The sequence below is a fragment of the Chelonoidis abingdonii genome, chromosome 7, assembly GCF_003597395.2.
Source record: "Chelonoidis abingdonii isolate Lonesome George chromosome 7, CheloAbing_2.0, whole genome shotgun sequence".
In the NCBI taxonomy this organism is placed as follows: Eukaryota; Metazoa; Chordata; order Testudines; family Testudinidae; genus Chelonoidis; species Chelonoidis abingdonii.
The window spans coordinates 53,869,332-53,893,407 of NC_133775.1; the positions used below are offsets into that span (position 1 = coordinate 53,869,332).

The following is a 24,076-nucleotide window of genomic DNA, read 5'->3' on the forward strand; positions in this document are numbered from 1 at the left end:
AGAGAGAGAAAATGTTCCAACGCCATCACAGATGGTAAGAAGGAACTGAAGAGAGTTTGGGCCGGCAGGGTACTATACATTGTCATAAGGGCGCCACTTTAGAGGGCTCCCCTGCTGTCCCAATGGGAGCTGCTAAGGGAAAAAGTTTCTGACATCCGTGCACATCAGTCTCTCGAAGAAGAAATCATTTTTCTGCAGGGAAGCAAAGAAATATGCAGGGGACATAAATTCTGCACAGCGCAGTGGCGCAGAATTCCCTCAGGAGTAATACATGCACCAGAGAGCTGGTCTAATGTTAAGGGTGATAGATTAAAGTTATCCAGTGGGAGGGATAAGAAAAAGAGAGAAGTCAGTTGAGGCCCATTTGCCTCCTATGTTCACTGGTAGATAGCACTGCTCACTGCAGATCTAATTTTTTAACACAGTATTTCTTATTGTAAAATTAAAACTAAGATAAACAGAAACATGAGAGCCTTAAATGAAGAAACAGTAACCACCATCACCACCACCTTTAACATTATTTACAGCTTGTTAGAAAACAGAGGGAAAATTTGTTAACATTTTCAAGATTTTTTTATTTTTATTTGAAATTTTATTTCATTAGAAATGTTCTGAACAGATCTACCAATATTATTCAACTTTTCCCCTCAGATCATCTGTTTTTTAATTTCACTTCATTGTTTCTTTCTATACTTGCCAATGAATGTGAGGGTAGAAGTCTGTCTCTCTGTCCCAGCTGAGTTACTGGCCAAACAACCATAAAGTCCTGCGTCTTTTGGAACAGCCTTTTTGATTATCAAGCTGCCTTCTGGGGTCAACCTATATCTGGGGAGAAAAAAAAAGAGTATCGACAAAATTCAGTAGTCATTGAGAAACCAATCTCATACAGTAGCAACACCATGTCTAGATGGTTTTCATATATGCACGTGTTTTGTATAAATAGTAACTTCCATCAGAGCATCTCAAAGTGCTTTGCAAGCATCATCAAATTAAGTCTTGCAATTTCCTTGTGAAATGGGGTTATCAGAATATCACCATTTTACAGATGAGAAAACTGACATTAAAGGGCCAGATTTTGGAGTTTACCCAACTTCCTTTCCCCCCCCCCCCCCAAGCACTATTTACAAGTCTCAAAGGCCTTTGAGGTTGGTAGGAAATTTTCATTCAGAACATTTCATAATTCCTAAATGCTCATTCCTGAACACTATCCTCCTCAAATAGAAAAGAGGGAAAGGTTGCAATCCTATTACGATACCTGTTTGATCTCATGATAAACATGTCATTGTGTGTCCAGACTATCTTTGGCTTTGGATAACCTGTTCCAGAACATATTATAGACACCTCGGAGCCTTCTGTAAAAGACTGATTCTTAGGTGATATGACAACTTTGGGTGGTTCTGTTAAAAATAAAAGAATAATAATAATAATAATAATAATAAAAACAACAACATTGAAACATCAGCTTGACTTTTATGACGTTCAAGTTTACAGCCATTTACAGAAAACCTTGATAATAAATTACTCTATACACACTTCAGACACATTCTTATGATGGAAAACACCACTAAGAAAGGACTGACCAGAATCTTTTCCCCCATTGCCTCTTTTTTAATACTATTGGTATAAATCTGCATGATCTGCATGAAAAGAGTAACAAAGCATCAGATGCTGCTCAAAAGTATAAATAGTGATTATATATTTATAGAATCCCTTTTATCTAGACTGGTTCTCAAAATTACATACTTAAACTAGGGAGGTCTTCTTGTAGACACCTCCCCTCCCAATTGCCCAACCCCAAGCCTTGGCAGGAGACATGCATGGCTATATGACAAAGTAGTATTAAAGATGGTATTTAGGTTACAAACAGAAAATAAACCCACATATTCATTTATTTCAATTTGTTTTAAAATGTGACTGTTCAAATCTCAAATGCAGAAGGTGCCAGTTTTACATGCTTTTGAGTGTTGTTACAAACTCAAAACCTAAGCCAGATTTACCAAAAAGATTCACCAAGGCTCACAAACCTGGGCTGAGTTATGAGCAAGATGTGCCAATTTATTACTTTGGGTGGTAACTATGAGAAACTCTGTGGCTTCAACTCCAAACCAGGGAAAACTTAGTCACTTCAGCTGTGTGTTTTGTGCATTTGTTCCAACCCAGATGTCAGTGTGAAACTCATGGAGTGGGAATCCACAAGAAGGGAGACTTAAGAAAAAACTATTAAAAATCCTTGAAGACTAAAAAACCAATGAGTTCTGGATAACACCCCTTGACTCTTCAGGGATAGGACAGCAAAGGACCAGCAGGATGTAAGTAGCATTTAGGCAGCTCATAGGCTTTCTGGCAGCCCTCTCTACAGGGATACATTTAATCCTGGGTGACAAAATTAAATACAGACTTGAAATATAATATTTTTGAATGAAATCGTCGGCAGTCATAGTGGAGCCAGACTGCATCTATGGTGTTGATGATACCCATACTGTTATCATGGGTTCTCTAGGGGAAGAGACTGATTAGATTCGATGAAGCTGCGCAACAATGCCCTAGACTGATTTCCCCACTAAAGCCAGCAGACTATCAATACAGTTGATTCTGGGAAGTGATGAATCTGCTCCTTTTACAACACAGCCTCATATGCCTTCATTCACTTTTAGGGGAGAATCAGGGCCAGATGATGGAGTATCAGAAGGAGAAGAATCTTTCAGGAGTAAATGCTGATGATTCTCACTAATGTCTTCTACAGTAATGTTGCATTTATTTCACCACCACCACCACCGCCCACTATTGGATTAGCAGCATTTGCCTCCATTGCTGCAGCCTGTGTTACAATTGCCTTAACTGCATCTTTACAATCAGTGCCAATCGTGTACCATCTGAGGTTTAATACATGTCTTTCTATTCTCCTTGCTGGCAACCACCAATTACACTGAACAGTCAGGGTTAGGCAGTTTAGGTATTAAGGCGAAAGTGGACTTCAAGAGTCAAGTTACAAAGACCAGGATGCATACTGCTAAGAGAATCACTGCAATTAAAGCCAAGATACAGACTGTTAAGGGTCACACAGTAAATAAATGTGTAGCACACAAGTGTGATAAATCATTCCTTGGGAGAGGGTGGGGTAAAATCTGCACTTGTGCTGGAAAATATACATACATTATTGCTGACATTAAAGTAACAGTGCAACAAACAGCAGCAGCAAAAAGATTTTAAAAAACTCATCTGGGACTCCAAGTTCATGCTGAGATGGTCACAGGCTACCTAATCAGCATGGGCGACTGACAGCAGCATTCTCACAGTCCCAATATTTGCCACAGTTTAATTTTTTCTTTTTAACACATATAAGAATTTGTCAAGAAGAGATGTAATTTACAGGTAACACACAGTGATACATCAGTAAGTACACTCTCCCCTTCCTTCCCCTTCAGAGAGTAAAGGCGGCCATTTATGGACATACTTATATATACGGGGGCCTGTAGTTGCTTCAATGGGAAACGCTGCCAAATAAGACCCAGAGTGTATTGCACATTATTTTATTTTATTGGTTAAGGGGGAAAAAATATGTAAAATATTAGCACAATGCTAATACGAACTATGCATTTGTGTGTGGGATAAGCAACTAAACATAGTGGAAATTAGGTTATGATGACGGCATGATTAACAGCGTAACTCTTCCTAGTTTAGTCACTGGAGATCGCTCCATGATTAGTTTAAGATGATGTGAAAACAGTCAATTTACAGCAGGGGTCGGCAACCTTTCAGAAGTGGTGTGCCGAGTCTTCATGTATTCGCTCTAATTTAAGGTTTTGCGTGCCAGTAATACATTTTAATGTTTTTAGAAGGTCTCTTTCTATAAGGCTACAATATATAACTAAACTATTGTTGTATGTAAAGTAAATAAGTAAGAGTAAAGTAAAATATTTAAGAAGCCTTATTTAAAATTAAATTAAAATGCAGAGCCCCCCCGCCCTGGTGGCCAGGACCCAGGCAGCGTGAGTGCCACCGAAAATCAGCTCGCGTGCCGCCTTCAGCAGGTCTGCCATAGGTTGCCTACCCCTGATTTACAGGATGAATTTTTTTCCTGTAAATTTCACATTCTTCTTCCTTGAGGGATTTATATCTGCAACCCATTTGATGACCTGCATCCTATCTTTCCTTAACATTTATCAGGACCAGTCTATAGTTCTTTTTTCTAGAAAAGAGAAGTAGTTCACTACACATTGTTACAGGGCAGAAATAACATGTAAATCCTCTTTATTCACAGTACATTGCTACCTCGATATAATGCCACCTGATATAACACGAATTTGGATATAATGCAGTAAAGCAGTGCTCGGAGGCGGGGGGGGAGGCAGGGCTGCGCACTCAGGTGGATCAAAGCAAGTTCAATATAACAGGGTTTCACCTATAACGTGATAAGATTTTTTGGCTCCCAAGGACAGCGTTATATCGAGGTAGACGTGCATGTGGTCATTCAATCAGTTAACTACATGGCAACTGTTATATATTGCCAATGTCTTTACATGGGCTTGTCTACACGACTACTTAAGTCGATGTAAGTTATGTCCCTTAGGAGTGTGAAAAAGCCACCACCCTGAGCGACGCAACTTACATTGACTTAAAGTGGTGTCTATGGCCAACATAGCTTCCACCTCTCATTGAGGTGAAGTAATTATCTTGACAGGAGAGCGCTCTGCTGTCAATGTAATGGGTCTTCACCGGACGTGCTGCAGCAGTGCCGATTTAGTGTGGTAGTAAAGACAAGCCCTATGTTACTGTAAAATACATACATGACAGTTTCTATCTTCTGAATTGGAGTACAGCTTATAGGGTAATCACTTAGGGTTATACCCAGCCAAAGTACCAACTGATCATATAAGTTTATAAAATTAAACACTGCAATGAAGCTATCTTTGATACATTTTTGCATAACATCATTGGCCATTTTCATCAATATTTTTAACATATAATAAGGCAGCACTTATATAACACTTTTCTGGCATAGATTTCAATATACTTTAAAGAGGATGGTATTACTGTCTCTATTTTACAAATGAAGAAACAGAGGTTAAAAAAAAGTAAATGATTTGCCCATGTTACAGTCTCCTTAGTAATGGTCTGACTTTTACATAGAAAGGTCTATCAAGAAAGTTACACATTTGGGGCAACATAGGTTGGCCAGGACATAAGCACTATTAGTCAGGCCAGACTCATATTTGAGTTAACACAGAGTCTGTACCTGGAATGGGCTGATGAGACTCCTTAACCAACTTGGGTTGTAAAAATTAGCCAACTAAGTCTTACTACCCCTGCAGAGCAGGCAAATACATACCATCACCACTGATACCAGAGGCTGTATTGTTGCAAACATCAGGGATGCCACAATAAATTCCCCCAAGGGTATCTAAAAATATTTTTGAAGTTTAGTTAGTGGGAACATCAGCATATAACTTTAATGCAGGCTTCTGGTTAAGTGTGTTGTCTAGTGGTCAGAATAGGGGGATTGTATTCAGGACTTCATGACCGTGTCCAGCTCTCTCAATGACTCATTGTGTGACACTCAACAGAGCTCTAAGGTCCACAAGTAAAAATGTATGCAGAGTTACATTGCCAAAGGCAACCACCACATTTGCATTACAGGGCAAGGAACTAGTTAGGGCAGCAATTCATTTACATGCACAGTTTCAGTAAATGTGGACACCAATATAGTTGAGCAAATTCCTATGAATTTTTGCTCATGAACTTATGATCTCGTTTATTAATGTTTTGGCCTTAACCTCCTAGTTCTTCAGCTTCAACCTCCCAGTTCTTCAGTTTAACTATCTATAGAATGGATATAACAACACTGTCATGACTAGGTGTAGGTTATCTGACCGAGTGGCTGGAGCAGAAATCAAGCATCAGAATCAGGTTACTGGGAGGCACAATCTGAGACAGACCTAGGGAGGCCATTGTCTGTCTTAAACCCAACAATCCTAGTTTTGCAGAGCACTCATCCTGTCCAGTAGGGTCTTAGCACCAGAAGTGGCTTTTGTCCAGTGAAAACAAGAGGAGGAGACTTTGCATACAAGATGATGCCATTGGGGGCAGACCTCCATGTGATGTGACACAGACAGGGGCGGGCTTACACAGCTCTATACGTCACTAACTCCCATTAAAATCTCCAAATAAAGCTTCAGTGGTATACAGATTTTACACTGGGCCTCTGCACAAGTTGAATTTCACATGAGGATTTCAAGCTCCATTGTTGTCGGTCCCGCACTTTTTGCTGGCACTAATGCTCATTAAAACTATTTCAAAAAGTTAAAATTAATATTTAAAAACCCAGAGTGATTTTTAATTTTTAACATGGAAAGATATTAACAGAACAGGAAATATACGGCATAATGTACAGTATGAACAAATTATTTCACAAAAATATTTTTCATTCCTCTAAGCAACTTTTTATCATGCTCTTTCACTGTACTCTTGGAAAAACCCATTTGGATAGTAGTAATTGAAACAGCATTTGTACATAATCATATGATTCTTTAATAGAACATGAAGAAGGACTGTCTTGAAGCACCTTAGAGATTCAGTAATTCTTTGTTGTCTCTTTATCATCTCAAACAACAATTCTTTGGAAAGGCATGTGATTTAAATTGTTCACATGACTAGCAATGCATAAACAAAGACAAACAAGTACAACAAATTAATTGTGTCCAAATCAAAAGCTATTACACAAAAAGGCAATAGTTTTAGTGACTTGCATAAACATTTTGCAAATTTTGCCGATAGGGTGTGATTTTTGCAAAATTCACTTCTACGACATACTGACCACACTAACTAGGTAAATCTCAGTCCTTGCAATCTGGCCTACCTGCAACCAAGCAGAGAGCCCCATTATCTTCAAGAGGATTTCACAGAGACATTGGTATCTGCCTACATGGATCAGACAGCTTGGATCAGACACCAGGATTAGAGCCACTGTGTACTGGCCACTCTCTATAGGCCTGATTCAATTCCCACTGGGAAAGAGTCCCAATTAACTTTAATGGGCTTTAGTTTAATAGTCTATTTTCAGATGTGAGTAAGTATGTATCATATGTCTTAATTTAAGTGGTAGGGCACTGTACTTTTGGATCAGAAGAATCATCTCCACTTACAACCATGAAGTGCTATGTGGTCAAAGCATGCAATAGAGGGATGCCTGTGAAGTTCTGTGTGGCCATCCATTTGTCAAAAGATCTTTAATTCTGCATTTATAAGTGCCAGGATGGAGGCACACAATTTTGATCTTCAGTTACTCGAACATCTGCAGTATGTTAGTGTCATGAATGCACATGCCAAAAAACTACAATAAGATCAAAACCTGCTTGCAACAGATATTAACATATATGTTGCTGAGAGAAAAGGGAGGATGGAGTTAGGATGATACTGTGCATTCCCACCACAGACTGGTATTTCTACTTTGAAGTCAATTCTGGCACAGAATCTAGGTTGGATCCATTTCTAGGAAAGATTACCTTTATGCATATGGACATACACAGTCAATATATTTTCCAAAGGAATCTTTCCTTCTCATTTGACTTGTATTAGCTTAGATCGTATTTACCAATATGCATTGGATTTTCTGTGGTTTCATATTAAATATTCATTGTATTATTTCACATTTTTGGATTGTGAACTAGATGAAAGCAGCTGTGTAAAAAAAAGGCACACAAACACGGTTCAGCTACTGTTGCAATGACAGGTCTGAATAGACTTGTTAAAGTATGTATCAAAATCAATAAATAAGATTTATTAGATACATGCAGAAGACTTCATTATCAAGTAACCACATTGAATGGATTGGCCACATTTGAATGCACTTAGTTAAAAGAAAAGTACAATCTTAGGGAATAGTTCTCCTTCTCTGATGCATGGAAGACGCACCGCATATGAATTGTTGAAAATTTAATGTATTTTTTTGCAAGAAGGGGCATCATGGGAACATTAATATAAAAGTGAGCCATATTCACCATTATTCCTCTAAGGCCCTCTCAGAACCCTGAGGATTACTTCTTCTATCCTCCTCTTTCCTACGTCTTTCTGCATACAAACACCCACACTGTACTAACCGTCATCCTGGTTGAGGAGAAGTGGTTCCTCCAAAGCCTAACCAGATTTCTGAATTAGCTATGGGTTGCTGCACAAAACAACATGAGGCACCAGAGCATGCTCTGAACCTTAATGTCACAGCAAGGAAAGACCAAAGTCTGTCTCATTCTTGGATCGTTGTATGGTAATGCGTAATGGCATTTGAGAGGAGAGTAGCTGGCCTATCCTTGTCCATGGATTACAAATACAATCAGTCGTCCTTTATTTTACTTTTATATGTACTTCTAAAATCTTCTGCATTTACCAGACATCTCACTTTGGAAATGTCTTCCTGGCCATGTCCCACTATTCTATCCTCTATGAACTTATCTAATTTTTTTTTAACTCAATTATACTTTTGGCCTTCACAACATCTCACGGCAATGAGTTCCACAGGTTGACAGTGCATTGTCTGAAGTTGTGAGATGTGCGAGGGGACACAGAATTCATATGGCCTGCATATTTCCATGCCCCCCATCAGAATTTTTTTTAAAAAAATCGGCCAGGGGACACGCACCTCTTCGCCAGCAGCACATCTGTTCCAATATGCCTGGAGCAGCCTCAAAAACAGGAGTGGGGGAGACGAAGGGAAGGAAGGGGGAGCTGGTCATGCATGCCAGTGCGGTTAATCACTGTGGGCAGAGGGGGGCTGGGTATATGTACGAGCCAACAAGCGACAGAGAGAGAGAGAGAGAGAGAGAGAGGGTATGGCTACACTTGAAATTTCAAAGCGCTGCCGCGGCAGTGCTTTGAAGTGTGAGTGTGGTCGGAGCACCAGCGCTGGGAGAGAGCTCTCCCAGTGCTGCAGGTAAACCACATCCTCTACGGGTGTAGCGTGCAGCGCTGGGAGCCGCGCTCCCAGAGCTGCCGCACTGATTACACTGAGGCTTTACAGCGCTGCATCTTGCAGCGCTCAGGGGGGTGTTTTTTCACACCCCTGAGAGCAAAAGTTGCAGCACTGTAAAATGCCACTGTAGCCATACCCAGAGACTCTGTTCCTCTCACTTGCTACAGCAGCTCGCTGGTGTAGAAGGGTAGGGCTTTTTATTATGCACAAGGCAGGCTATGTCCAGGAGGCAATGTAGCAGCCCACCTGCTAGTTAATTGATCTCATTCTCTGATGCACAAATGTAGCAGCCTGCCTGTGTAGTAACACTGTTAAAGTTACTGTTGATGGTTAATTGATCTCATTCTCTGAGGCAGAAATGTAGCAGCATGCCTATTGTTAGTTACCTGTTCCCATTCTCAGTCAATTCCTCCAGGAGCATAAAACTTGTAAGAGTTTTAAGGCCTCTACATTGCCAGAGTGATGTAAAGGAGCCTTATTATAAATGATAGTAAGGGAATCGTCAGCTGGGAAGATCTATGTGCTTTTTCACTTTTTTCCTGTGCCGAAGTGGCACAGCAGGGTTAGATTATAGCTCAGGATTTAGTTTACCTACCCATTTAAAAAAAAAAGAAGAAAAAAAAAAGACTTTGAGGGCAAATAAAACATTTACCAAGCAGTCAATAAAATGTCAGGATAATCAGAACCAAGCACTTCCTAAAGTACCCAGCCAGGTCCAGGACAATGATTAACAAAACTGTATGACTTTCATGTGTGAAAGTATGAGCAAATAAAATGACATCCTACTTTTGTTGTTGTTGCTGCTTATGGTGTTCTGTAATGTGATTTAAATGAAAATCCAGGATTATAACTGAAATGCAGGGTATTAGCTACCAAGTGTTTGTAACTTAACTTTCATGTGTTTAGGAAATGCTGAATAGTTATTGTGACTTTTTTCTGTATTGTAGGTTAAATAAATTACCAAAACAACTGAAACTGGTGTGATTATATTGCATTATTTTGACAAATAAAATATGCAGAATTTTGAAATTTTTGGCACAGAATCCTCCCAGGAGTAGCCATTCCTCCATCCCTCTAAGTTCCTCCTCTTAAAACACTCATCTTTCAAAAAGCCTATAAACTCTAGTTCTTCCCCATCCCCCAAGGAAATGCTAACAAACAGACAATACAGAACAGGAAATCCAACCTCAAATCATAGAACAAGACGAGATACATCTAGTCATTCAGTCACTTGGCTTTTTGTTGCATTTAATTCCCCATTCTTTATCTTACTTTGTTTCCTTCAACGCATAATTTCTTTGGAGCACTGGCTCTTATCTTCTTACTGTCTGTAAAGTGCCCAACACACTTTGAATACTATAAAAATAACAAATAATAATAACCTCTTTTTGAGGGTCATACGTGATAAACAATCACCTTTTGGAAGTATTTGATGAGAAAGCTTTGTTTGCTTAGCTCTTAAATTGTAATGCTCTGCAGATGATCTCATTCAGGGAATATTATCTGAAGAGGCTTCACAAACCTAAGCAAATGCAACCCACAGAGAAGCTTAACAATGCAAACAGAGACTTCACTTAGATTTTTCCCTTAATTCCCTTTCACTGCAGGTAGGAAAAAGCCTATTCACTGTATGATCTAGCAGGATTCATTGAATGGGAAACCCTGGGAGAGGGAGAGATTATTAAATTTGTGATACTCACTAACTTCCCAGAGACAAGTAGGTGAGGTAATATATTTTATTAGACCTACTTCTGTTGACGAAAGAGATACACTTTCAAAGTATAGAGAGCTCTTCTTCAGGTCTCTGGATAGTCTGCTCAAGCAATCTCTGACCCTCTCCTCCAAACACATGTATTTCCTGTGTAAGAGGCTAACTTCAAAAACCAGTGTAATGACTATCATTGAGACTGCTGTGAATGGTAATTAGCAGTAGCTGAGCCATCCAGACATATGGCTACCTACTGATTTAATTCTTTTTTATTCAAAGAACATTGACTTTTGTATCAAAGAACATTGCTGGGAGTTTAACTGTTTTATTTCCTGTTTTGAAAAGAGTGGAAGTACCATAACGATAAGAGACTTTAGCTAATAACTTTAGTTAACCTTTTCCAAGCTGTGTATTTTAATTATCTTAGATAGCTCCCAAGAACAGTTTAGAAAGAACCACTTTGCTATCAAGACTGCTTAATATTTTAATTTTTTTAGGGCTCAATAATCTTTCCCCCCATTTAAAGTATCAACAAACGAGGCTGCAATACTCCAGTTTCATAATCTTTTTTTTTTCTTTTGTGCTGGGAGGATCTCAGCATTGTATTATGGACTATTCCTTTCATTTTATATGGAAATCTGCACTATATTTTTGGAGTTAGGAATGTCATGCCAAGAGAATGAATGGTATGTATACAAACTTTTCATTCTATACTGTCTTTATTTCCCCGTTACTTTCTTTTTCTCCCACAACTGCTGTCAAACTGCATTCAGAATACTTAATCTCTTCTCTCTTCAGCACAGGGGAATATTAATGCTGGGTTGTCCAGCAGAGAGTACACCAAGGATATTTTGGGCAAAAGATTCCCCAAAAGAAAAAAAGTTTGATTTTCCTCTTATACCACTGTACATTCATTTTCCTGGAATTACTTCATTACACTACTATAGGTGAGCAGAGATTCAGGCCCAAAGACTGTGATTAGATATCAGGCTGTGTTCAACACTGCTTGCTGCCCTCTAGGATTCTCAACCAGGGCTAAACATGGTTTTGTCCTTGTTGTGGACAAGCCCAAACCATGTACAGCAGGGAAGCCCAACCTGTGGCCCACTAGAGCATTTCATAAGGCCTGTGGCCTGCTTCAACAGACCATACTCAGGGCCTATCCATTAGTGTTTTGTCATCATGTTTACATCATTTTAGTTTACATAAGTGTGTAAACAGACAACAGTATACCTAGAAACAACCTATCTAAATACATATGAAGCAAGCTGAACTTACAATATAAATCAATACAGGTGACTTTAAATCTTATTAAAATACGTAGAATCTGTTTGTCCACACAAAGTTGTGGTTCTGTTTATGTGGCCCTCCTGTGTGATAAGGTTGGGCACCACTGATGTACAATACGCCCAGGGCCAGATTCTAATCTTGATTCCGAGTTGCATTGGTGTAAATCACAGTGATTTATCCAAACCTGTTCCCTGGCATAGCAATGTGGCTGACCTGATAGGACAAGAGGTTGAGAATGCTTTCTTACAACAGGTATTCAACACAGTTGACTCTGTCTACACCATCAGGACTGAAATTGTTTCAAATGCTATCTTGGAAGGAGGTAGGTGGGGGAAGTTGTCATATTTGACACCTAATGTCAAACATGCAGTTTTTGTAGTACAGCATCCACAGTATGTTCACTGAATTCCTGTATTGGGTACCACTGAGATCTTTCCATCACAGTACCACTTGTAACAGGCTGATGCAACCCTTTCAGTTGTGACAAGAAAAATCCTGTTTGAACCTTTACAAAAATGCTTAGCAAAATAAATAGACAATAAATCTGTCAGACTATTGTAACCCCCAAGGAGATTACTTAGATTCCTGGGGCTCTGTCTGCTGGCAGCTCAGGGAGAGGCACTCTGTCCCTGGTAGGGAGGGGGAGCCTAGGCAGACTCAGGTCTGCCCAGCAACAATAGGGAGTTCAGGAAAAGAGAGAAGCCATTTTTGAGTCAGTCTGGAGCCAGCCAGGGCAGGGGCAGGACTGGCTGTGTGGGAAGCTGGTGAGTCCCAGGCCTGCATGCAGGGTTCCCCCTGAGAACTGGCCACTAGTAACCTGAAAGCAAGATCCCTCAGCTGGGCTTTTCCCTCTCCACTGATGACTCCCGGTGTGTAGAGTTTTGCTGGGAAACTTCCCCAATCAGTTAGCCCTCCAGCTCCCTAGGTGAGACCCAGTCACCACATGGTCAGCTCTGCTCTGGCTGCTAGTCCAGGGCTGCTGCCTGCTGTAAGTGTGTCAGGACATTGGGCTGAGAGACTAATTTTGGATTTTAGTACAGTTGTGCAATCTGCACCTTGAGCCCTGCACCCTTTTGTGGTGAGAGGAAATCCTGAGACCGAAGCAGCCTGACTCCTGCCTGAAGAGGATCCCTGCCAGCAGAGATCAGCCCCTCTGCAGTGACTGAGGAGTCCAGAGTCATCTCTGAACCTGAGGCTAATTCATGGAGTTTGTGAGTGCACCAGCTTTTAGTTAGTCAGTCAGGAAAATTGTTTTGGAGACCCCCTAATCCCTGAACTGTGTCCTCAAGCCAGGGAGTAAGGGTTTGGGGATTTTATAACCTGCTGCCTATTAAACCTGCGGAAGGATTTACCACCTTCTCCCATTTGTGAGTCCTTTGGGCTATACTGAACCCAGTCAGCTACACTGCTAAACCATTGCAAAGAAGATATTGTGGTCATAGGTCATCAAGGGCCCCAACAGAGTACACATTCCAAGGGAACACTAATCTTACATTCACTACATCAGGTCACGTGAGTGGGGAAAGTCCTGGGTATTATCAGCATGGGCACCGGTGACCCTAAGAATAGTGTTTTACCCTGTTATATTATATTTGTCTCCTGTTTAATATAATTTTTGTAGTTGTGTTATTTCTTGGAAGTCTCCAACTATCTGGCATGTAAGTGGGGATTACCCTGTGGTTAGAATTCTCCTCCCAAGCTGTCCTGGTGACCCTGCCAGGAAGGAGTGAGGGGGGTGGAAGTACCTCCAAATAAGTTCATACGAAAAAATACAAAAGATACACCCTGCTGAGTGGGTGGCAGGATCCAGAAGAACCCAGACCTGTCCATCAAAACCTTTAAGCAGATTGGCATTAAAGAATGTAACTGTGTGGAAAGGGGCACTACACTATGAATACACCAAATTAATTATTTATCATGCGATGCTCAGAATATAATACAAAACGTTTGTAGCTTTCATTCTGTCTAGTATGTGACAACTCATGTAAATAAGCTCATCGACACAAAAAGCTGACCTATATGCTGTTTATCAATAGGCCAAACCACCAGCAGCCAATGCTTCTTAACCTTCAACGGGTCCCTATTTTTGTGAAATGAAAGCACAACATAACTTATTTCTTATTAGTCTGTTGCTACAACCATGCATGAAATGCTGAAATTGCTGAAAGCTAGACCTCTCTATTAATCCTTGACCAACACACAACACAAACCACAAAGGTTTTCCCATACAGTACAGCTGTGTTGCAGAGCCAAAGAACAAAGTCCAAATTCTATGATAGTATTTCATTGCTGGAATACTCCGAGCTGGAAATCTACAAAACCAAGATTTTGCCAATAAAATTACATTTTGGCAATATGTAATGTTTTGGGGATTTGAATTTTAATGGTACACATGAAATTCAACAGTCAGAGATCACCAAAAATGAATGTTTTCAGCAAAAAGGACATTGGTTACAAAAATAACATTTATGCTTCCAAGCCAGAAAGATTTGATAATCCCAGATATGAGAAACATTGGTAATATTATATAACTATCAGGACAATGTGTTCAAATATGGATCTACTCTAATATACATGCATGTATCATGTTAATATTTTGTTTACAAGACTGTGAAAAGCTGGGAAGAAAGGCAAAGATCACATGATTATGGAATTTCTCTGTCCTCCTTTTAGAAAAAATAATCCTAGAAAGATATACTGATTAACATTTCATGTTCCTGGACAGTCCTCACCATTACGCTATTCACATGCTCAGAAGACACTTTCCAGGATCCTGGTCAGTTCTCTGAAGCAACCGAAGAGAAGACAATCTACGCCAGTTTCAACACTAGACCCCAATCTGGTATGAGATAGAACTTTGGGAAGTTCTGTTAGTACTGTGTAGACCCCCACACCATGTAGTCATTTTCATAGTGGATAGCTCATAGTGCTTAAGGCCAGAAGGGATCATCTACTGAGACATCCTGTATATTACAGACCATCAACAGCACCTAGGTACCTGCACACCAAACACAACAACTGAAATTAGATAAAATGTCAAAACCCGCAGGAGATTAAGATATTGTGTGCCACTGGCATATTATCGGAGGGACTGGGATGCACCAGAGGCCAAGGCCCCTGCAGTGCTGGGAACTGATTAATGATACACACCAAGATGATCCTACCACTCAATGTGTGCTCCATGTTGTAGAGGAAGGTGAAAACCCCCCAAATCCCTGCCAATTTGACCTAAGGAAAAATTCCTTTCTAATCCCACATATGGCCATCGGTTAGACTCTGAGCATGTAAGCAAGAACCAGCCAGCCAAGAATATGAGAGAGAGAATTCTCATGACCATCTTAGAGCACCAGCTCGGCCCTGTCCAGTGTTCCATCTCCAGATGGGCCATCTCTGATGCTTCAGAGGAAGGAAACAAAACAAAACAAAAAAACAGACTGTTGGCGGGGAGGGGGAATCCTGATCCCTGCAGTTACCTTAAAACAGTCTTTGGGCCAAATCAACAACAGCAGCAAATCCTAGGCAAGTCCTTAGACACCTTACTAAGGCAAAATTACCATTCAGTGATGAAAATGGCAGGATTGACTTCAGTAGGACTAGAATTTAGCCCTTCAAGGCTCAATTCTGACACCTTGGTTCACATTGTTTTGTACATCACTCCACAAGTAGCCCTAAGATTTTCAATTGGACTGCTTGTGGAGTAAGCTATTACTCAGTGTGAGTAAGGGTTGGGCATTTAGTACATTAATACAAGAAGCTCCCATTAATATGGGATGTATCCCATCAAAAAAAGTGGGACTACTTTCAGTTTTAAGATTTAACTTACAGGATTGTATAGCCCTTTTTGCAAAAATCAGAACTGGCATTTTTCCATTACTATTCTTACTGTTTTAACGTATAACTTTCAAAACAAAGGTTTAAAATAATAAACTATATGAACAGCTTCTGTCCACTCTTATTTTTAGAGTTAATGACATCTCTCTACAGCAAAGAACATAAGATAAAAGTGAAATTAATTCTTTCATGATCCAAAATGTAGTAAATTTCTTCATGTTAGATATAGCTCTATAACAGTGTGCTTTACTATGAATTAAGGAGCTAAATTTATCCTAAGTATAACTCCATAAGACTTCACCAAGCATAGATTCAGCCCACTATGTTGACGTGGCCACAAATTTCGTTCTTTACAATGTTATTAATGATGAGATTCATTTTTTCATCCCTTCATTGATAGCCAGCTTCATTCCTCTGCTGCCCAATATTCAGGCCAGAGAGATAATGCAAGCACAAGGTTACTTCCCAATAGATTCCCTCTGAGTGTTATTCCACAGATTAGCCAATAGTGAGTGCTGTGCTTGATGCAATTTATTGACATAGATCAGCACGGCAACTCCATACATTTACTTCATACTGCAACTTCATTTGGTCCAAAATATTTCTAAAATTTAGTTGATCATAGAACATGACACCACATGACTCCATTTCAGCTTCCATACACAATATATTTCAGAGTTTGGAAGTGGATTACACACTCCAGAAGAAAGTAGGAGGATGCCACTGCAGAAATCAGAGGTACAAGGTGGGTAAGGCAACCTTTTTAATTGGAGCAGCTTCTGTTGGTGAAAGTGTCAAGCTTCTGAGCTACGCAGAGCTCTTCTCCAGGTAGTTCAAAAGCTTGACTCTTTCACCAACAGAAGTTGGTCCAAAACAAGATATCACCTCACCCACCCACTTTGTTCTTTCTAATATCCTGGGACCAACATAGCTACAATACTGCAAACTGCAAATAGCCACATTCCGCTGCAGTTTAGTTTTACTACCTGCTAGTGATATTCCAAGCATCTTTCATCAAGCATAAAAGAAAACAACTGTCAGTCTCTGAACTGACCCTGTCTAAACTATCTGAGAGGTTATCTCAGGCATGTTTTAAACAGTTAGCAATACCAGAACCAGCCAAAATGTAATTCCAATCTATTTGATATAATCAGCCTTGTATATTTTGTTGAGACAGCAGCAACTCTCTTTAGCTTTACTGTAATAACCTGCCAGAAGTCATTTAGTAATTGTGTTAAGCCTCTCAAATGGTTATAGATATTAGGAAGAAAATCAAAATCCCATGAAGGGATGGGGTGGGAACCGTAAGAATGCTTTTCTTTCTCCCCTCAATGGCCTTGAACAATTGCTCTTATGGAAAACCTCTGAAATTTAATAGAAAATTATATGCTTTCTACATAGTTTCTACATGGTTTTTGTTTTATTTTGTTTTGTTTGGCGGGGAGGGGAGTTAAGCTCTGCTCTCAGTTTCCATGGGCTTTTACCAAATTGCTCAAAGGGCAAAGTTGTTATCAAGAAAAAGAAAAAAAAAATGTGGGGAGGAGGAAAAAGAAAAGAAATATACTTCAAAAGAAGATTAACATGCATCTTCTTTGTTACCTTGTACCGTGAGGAAGACAGAAGCCACAGTCGATCCACCTTCATTGGAGGCAGTGCAACTGTACTCGCCAGCATCTGTGAGCTTTACAGATTTTACTTCTAAAGACAAATTGCTCATCATCCTTATTCGGGAGGGCTCCACAAGCCTCAAGTCATTGCCATTTCTCTGCCAGGTGAGATTGTAACGCACTGTGCTTAAGGTTAGGCAGGTCAATATGGCTCTCTCCCCAGGGGTGACGGTGACATTATTAGGAACCTGAACCACAGGTGGGGGCTCTACGTGGAAAGAATAAAGAGAAAGGATTCAGAAACTATTAAAACAACAAGGAGTCCGGTGGCATGGTGAAACTATTAGGCTCACTTGTAGGTACTTTGTAAGTAACCATAACACAGCAGTAGCAGAAGTAAAAAGGCATACCATTAGGTTATTTAATGCTTAGTTTCATTTCACAGCACAGAAGCCAGCACACTGGGGTCTGATCCAAGGCCCACTGAACCAAAAGGGAGCCTTTCAGTGAGATCTGGATCAGGTCCTAGATTTGTACATGCTGCTATGTGAAAAAGAGATTACTGAAGAGCTATCCTGAAGACAACAATACTGTATATGTGGGCTTTTTCCAGTGCCACTAAACAGCTCAGAAATTATAATCGTGTTCTTCAGATGTTAGTCTCAACTTGAGTTTTAATGGATTTTAATCTCTTGTTGTTCACATCAGCACCCAGTCTATGCTGCAACACAATGCCTCTCTATTTTGTTGTTTTCTTTCTGGCTTCCCTCTCTGCTCCTTTTTACCACTGACTTCCCCTTCAGCAGAAAGCAAACTCAGTAACTTTGAACTGGATTGAATTTTAAACACACAATGGTTTCAAATTAGGTCAAATGATCCTTGTTGAGCCATCCCTGAGTAAAAGAGACGACAACTGCAGACAGGAAAGGACATTTAAACTCATATAGCTTTATTGGAGCTTGCCCATGCTTCTTTTGTTTAAACCCAGAGGCATTTGCTCTTAAATAAACAGAAATAGAGATCTTCAGAGGATAATAGTCTGAGTGTGACATAAATGTCAAAAGGTGGAGTAAATTACAATATATGACTGAAGTCAACAGATTACCATAAGCAAAGCAAAGATAACCAAACAGGAGATCTCTGTTAACAGAGAAAAATTCATCCCTGTGCTGAGTAGGGTTGCCAACTTTCTAATTGCACAAAACCCAACACCCTAGCCCTGCCCCTCCCCCAAGGCCCACTCCCTTCCGCCCACCTTTCCCGCCTACATTCCCCCTCCTTTGGTGGCTCACTCTCTCCCACCCTCACTTTCACTGGGCCAGGGAATAAAAAAATTCCAGATTTCCAATAAATCATCAGGAATTTACTTAAAACTAAAGTAGAATAAATTTTAGATGCAAATCTTCGTAATTTCACAGCTATCTGATTTGTGCCTACAATCAGGGCGTTAAAAGTGTAATCACTAAGGTTTGAGACAAAAAAAAATATGGGTGGATTCTCTCAGGCTGCAATTGCCTCCAAAAGAAATTTAGGCGATCACATCTAATCAGGGAAGCACTTAAACATGTGCTTAAATCCCACTGACTTCATGGAAGAGTGTTAGAAAGAATTCAGTGGCACTTTACTTAATATGGATGGATTTATTTATGTGCTTAAATGCTTTAATGTGGGGCCTAAATGCTTCCACTAAGGTTTTGAAATGTGATATATTGCAACAAAAAACATACATTAACATAAAACATTTTATTGGTATTGGATTGCCATAATCTATGCCACCCAATGTTGCTATTTTCTGTTAAGTAAAAATGACCGTATGCCAGCACTTTACAGTTTAGTAATCTAATACAGAAATAGTAAACAATATTTACCTGATACATCCAGAAATGTCTGAGCACTTCCAGTGCCCACACTGCTCATAGCAATGCATTCATAATATCCTTCATCAGACAAGGAGACCTTGGCAATTTCCCAGTTCACGCTAGACGATTCTCTGTAAAATTATAAAGCGTCTGTAACTGCTTGAAAGGTATGAAGAGAAGGGCATGAAAAGGTCTAGTTTCCTATTGATTGGCATGTGACTCTCAGTAAAGCTAATGACAATTTCACATATGGAGGAAAAAGCAGACCGTTTTCAAAATCCCTTTTGTTTATGCATTATATTGCATGCAGTTTTTAGGGTCTGATTTAAATAAGAAGGTGGGGGGAAGTGATTAGACTTTTATGAGTATTAAGAGACATGGATTCCTTACACAATACATCCATGGAGACATCCAAAAAAAAAAACCATGACAGGTAGTCACACGGTAAAATACAAAACTGCTGTTTCACTCAGCTATTTCTACTCTTGTATCAGCCTTGCATTTTTTTAAATGGAAGAAAGTATGAAATACTGTTATATTGATTATTTATCAGCAAAGTATGCACAGAATGCACCATCCCTTATGATGATTCAGACTTGTTCCTTCTAAATCTATGGGTCAGCTCCAAGGCCCAGTGCAGCGAGAGATGAGTCTCACACACTTTCTGCACCCCATGCTTTGGTTTGGAGTACCTTATGCCCACAAGACACACACGGAGCAATCTCTGCCCTTCCCTATCTGTCCCTATCCCTTGAATGAGGAGATAGCATGGTGAGTCTATGCACAGAAGGCTCATTGACCCCAAAGTAGGACCAGGAACAAACATAGTAATTCAGCATTCTCCATGTCAGCTTACCAGCCACACACACTGAAGCACATGGAGCAGTAAGTGTAAATACAAAAAGATACAGAAAATAGTAAGTACAGTCTGTGAGAGTTGGGTTTGGTAAAAGTTGCAATCAGATGTGAGTAAAATAATCAAATGAGCACTCTTGAAATACCTGGCTTTTGCCCATAGAGTAAAGCTGCTGGTTTATAATACCTTTGTCATTTATAATGCTACAGGGGAAAAAAGGAAGTAAAAATTTAACTACATAATGTTACTGTGTGTGCTTCTTAAAGAAATTGTGATGTCGTCTTCTTAAGATTCAGCAGCTACATTTTGTATGGCATGATATGGTGCAAGTATTACAATAGCCTTCTAATTCTGTATTCCATAGCTGACTGTGATCTGTTGCTACAGTAAGTAAATATATCTAATGAAGACAAGACTGAACATGATGCCTTTGGCAAAACACTTTCCACAATATGGAAAAGCTGTGTATTAGTGTTCTCACTGCCTGCTCTCTCTCTTATCTGCCCAAAGTCTTGGATTAACTCCATAAAATGTTTTGGGATACAGTAGGAAGAAAAGATTAGATACAAAATAAGGCCACATTTAATTTGGTATTATAGTAAAAAGTTAAGTGCTTCAGCATTGTGAGGCAGTAGAATGTGTTTGCACAAAAGGTTAGGCCACAGATAACAACTGCAGAGTGATCTTGGACTTTCTGCTTATTCCCTCTGACCCCATGCTCCTTACAAACTCACATATCAGAGCTGTTGTTCCAAGGCATTCACCAGTGCGCTGCCAGCAATGGAAATACTAGTTACTGCTAGCAACAGGGAGATGGTAAGAACATTTACTTGAGAGATCTGCATGCTTCTCCCAAATATAAAGTAGAATTGCTCTTCAAGGAATATATGCATAACTGCATTTTTAACAATCTTGTTCCTTTTCTGTTTCCAACTTTATCTTACACACCTTAAGTTACCCTATCACAATGCCTGTTTATTTAAAAAACTTAAACTGGCAAAAAAGCATAATATGTGCTTGCAATAAAATTTGGCCAACTCCCTGCAACTTCCATGTCATTTCCTGGTGCTCAGCACCTTTCAACATCAGGCCCTGTCTTTGCTCAGATTGTTTTAATTTATTTTATTGTACATCTTACTTATTCAATTTAAAAAAAAATACATGCAACTTGTGGATCAAGATGCTTATTTTGTCAGTCAAGGAAATGCTAGCACATGCCATTGGTCAAGCTGCAAATGCTGACGGCTGAGTACCATCCTTGCTCTCAGCTGGGGTGGAGATGAACACCTCAGGGTAGGTAGATGTGGCACCCCAATCTGCCTGTACAGAGTGAACATGGACAGAATGCCTCAGGGGCACAGGGGAAGCACACTGCAGTGTTCCTTCTACCTGCTGTACCTGTCTCCAGATGCTAATAGACATCAAGGCAGTCCTTGGCCATGCCACAATCTACCTAGCTACATCACTTTGGGTAGTACCAATACCCTAGCTGAGCTAGCCAGCAACCCCACAGTATTCAGGTAGTAGTGGGTCCTTGTGAAAGAATGTGGGCTAATAGGCTATTGCATCCATTCAGGAATGTATCGTGTGTGTTTGGCTGACTAGGATACAGACTTAGCTAACTGAAGCACAAACATCAGTGGCTTTACAGTGCATAGCTTTTACTAAACGGGCTCAGGGCTGCATTCCTTGCTGCCAAAACTGCATATTTCATTTTCTGTTTTCATATTCTTTGGTGATCCCATTTAACATTTCTGTCCTATATGACAGAGGGGAGATTTTCAAAAGGAACAAATGGCAGTTAGGCACCAAACTCCCATTGACTTTCAACTGAAATGAGGTCCTACTTGCCATTTGTGCCTTTGAATTCTTCCCCTGCATCTTTTCAAACCAAAAGTCACTTGGACAAAACATCAAACTTTTGAACGCACATTTACTCTGAGTCCCTCGCCACTCTATTCTCCTTCAGCTAAAATAATAGTTACAGTAATGATACTTCACACCTCCTATGTAGAAAATCATGTATCTCCATGTGTTTCACAAAGATGAGTAAGCCTTATTAGTGCTACTCTTACAAATGGGAAACTGATACACCAAGGAGTGACTTGTCAATAGGGTCACAGCAAGATCTTTTGACTGGACCACAACACTATACGGTAGGCACACTGAAAAATCTGTTGCCGTTTTAGAGATATTTCTGATTCCAGCAATATTCCTGACACTTAAAATGGGACTTAACTCTAGAGCTACTAATATATCTAGAAAACCAGAATTAACTATTTTTAAGCATGCCCACTGTAAATGCTTTTAACTCAAATTAATCCTAATATGATACTACAGCCAGAATACACAACTCTCATGATCAATAAAATATACAAATATATAAACCAAGCATATAAACAGCCATTTAATAAACTGATGTAGTTTGGTCATCAGCAAAGTATAAAATAAAACTCATCAGATGAAGTGCAGTAATATAGCCCAATTACACAGTTAAACCATTCATAAATAACTTAAGATGGACCAGTTCAGTACAGAACTTCAGTACTAGTAAATCACACCCAATAGCAGCCAAAATAACTAATTAAATTGTGCATCAGTGGCATCAATTCAGATATTTCGTGGGGAAGCCCCTACTCATCCTTCCCCCTCCCCCTGCGGGGACTTCAGGTCTCCCTCAGTGAAGGAGTATCCCCTCTCTTACCCACACAGTGCATGAGCAGTGTTGCCAGGATCTCAGTTCTTGGTAGACTCCCCTGCACTCCACCATACAGGAACAGATTCCCAATGCATCAGGTTGCAGCACCACTTGGTGTGGATGCACCTCCACCAAATTTTAGTGGTATTGTGATCCTGTGTACCCGGTTGCAACACCACTCACTGAAATTTGTCCCGGCTGCCCCGCTATCTGTACAGAAGGATGGTCAGAGCAAATTTCAGTGGCATTGCAAGCATGCCCCTAGACTGCACTAGTAGCAGCTGTCCTGATTTAGTATAGGACCACTGCATAAAGTTGTTAGGAAATGGCTCTCCCAGTTCTGAGGTCTAGGGAACTTTGAGCAAGTGCATAAACCTTGGGAAGGGCATCTGTCATTATGTAGGGATATTAAAGAATGTACTAACACTGATTCCCCCAAGTGACAGTAACTCCCCCAGTTTCACCAAGTACGGCACCAGTGTTGTGCATCTTGCTCAGTAGCACTTGTCTTGAAGAATATTTTGTTAAGTCAATGTAATATTCAGCTCCATTCTACAGATAAGTAACATGATCACTAAAAATACAGCTTGGTACCTATTATGAAAAAAATAAGAAGTAAAATATGATATTTGATCATTAAAGTATGAAAAGAATTACAGAGCAGGAGAAGTATGTGCCTAGAATGTCTAACTGTAAATAGCACCTCATAAAAAATGGGGCTGCAGAATTTTACTCTGCCAAGAATTTACAGGAGGATTTCAGAATTTATTTGCTCTGTTATCAGGTATAGTTGCTATAGAATGTGGTCTTCATTCTTCTTCTGAAAGTTTTGATGTTTTAAAAAAGGGGATGGTGGTTAACTGTTTTCCATGAAATATTTTCTTAGACTTGAGGGTATTGTTTTTTGTCTGATGGTTTACTATTTCATTGTTCCTGGATTGTTCTACAGAAAAAGACACAATTATTCCCTTGGTATCTGCAGTCTGCATGGTGGTAGTGTAGATGGAATCCAGAGATCCTCATGATATATTCCGTGGAAGCTTTCCCAAAGAAGAGAATGATATTGCCCTTGGAGCATAATAAAGCAAAGCACATAGATTTCTGCTGGAACCATGTGATCTCTCTGCCTACAAACAGAAAATGCGTTCCCTCCATCCCCTCACACATCCCAAACCCACAACAATATACAATCTTAATGTCCTCATGCAGTTATTTGCTTGTTATTCTCTTCTCACAACTGATCAAAAAAATCATTAACATGGTTA

General features: G+C 39.9%; 1 protein-coding gene across 1 annotated transcript in view; it reads right to left on the minus strand.

The window, feature by feature from the left end:
- HMCN1 (hemicentin 1) overlaps window positions 1–24,076 on the minus strand; it is a 342,169-nt gene that overhangs the window by 177,156 nt on the left and 140,937 nt on the right. Inside the window, exons 10-13 of the mRNA XM_032783448.2 lie at window positions 19,267–19,388; window positions 17,391–17,666; window positions 1,256–1,397; window positions 698–825 (exon numbers count right to left, since the gene is read on the minus strand). Coding sequence (XP_032639339.1) covers window positions 698–825; window positions 1,256–1,397; window positions 17,391–17,666; window positions 19,267–19,388 — 668 coding nt within the window. The remainder of the gene's footprint in view (window positions 1–697; window positions 826–1,255; window positions 1,398–17,390; window positions 17,667–19,266; window positions 19,389–24,076) is intronic.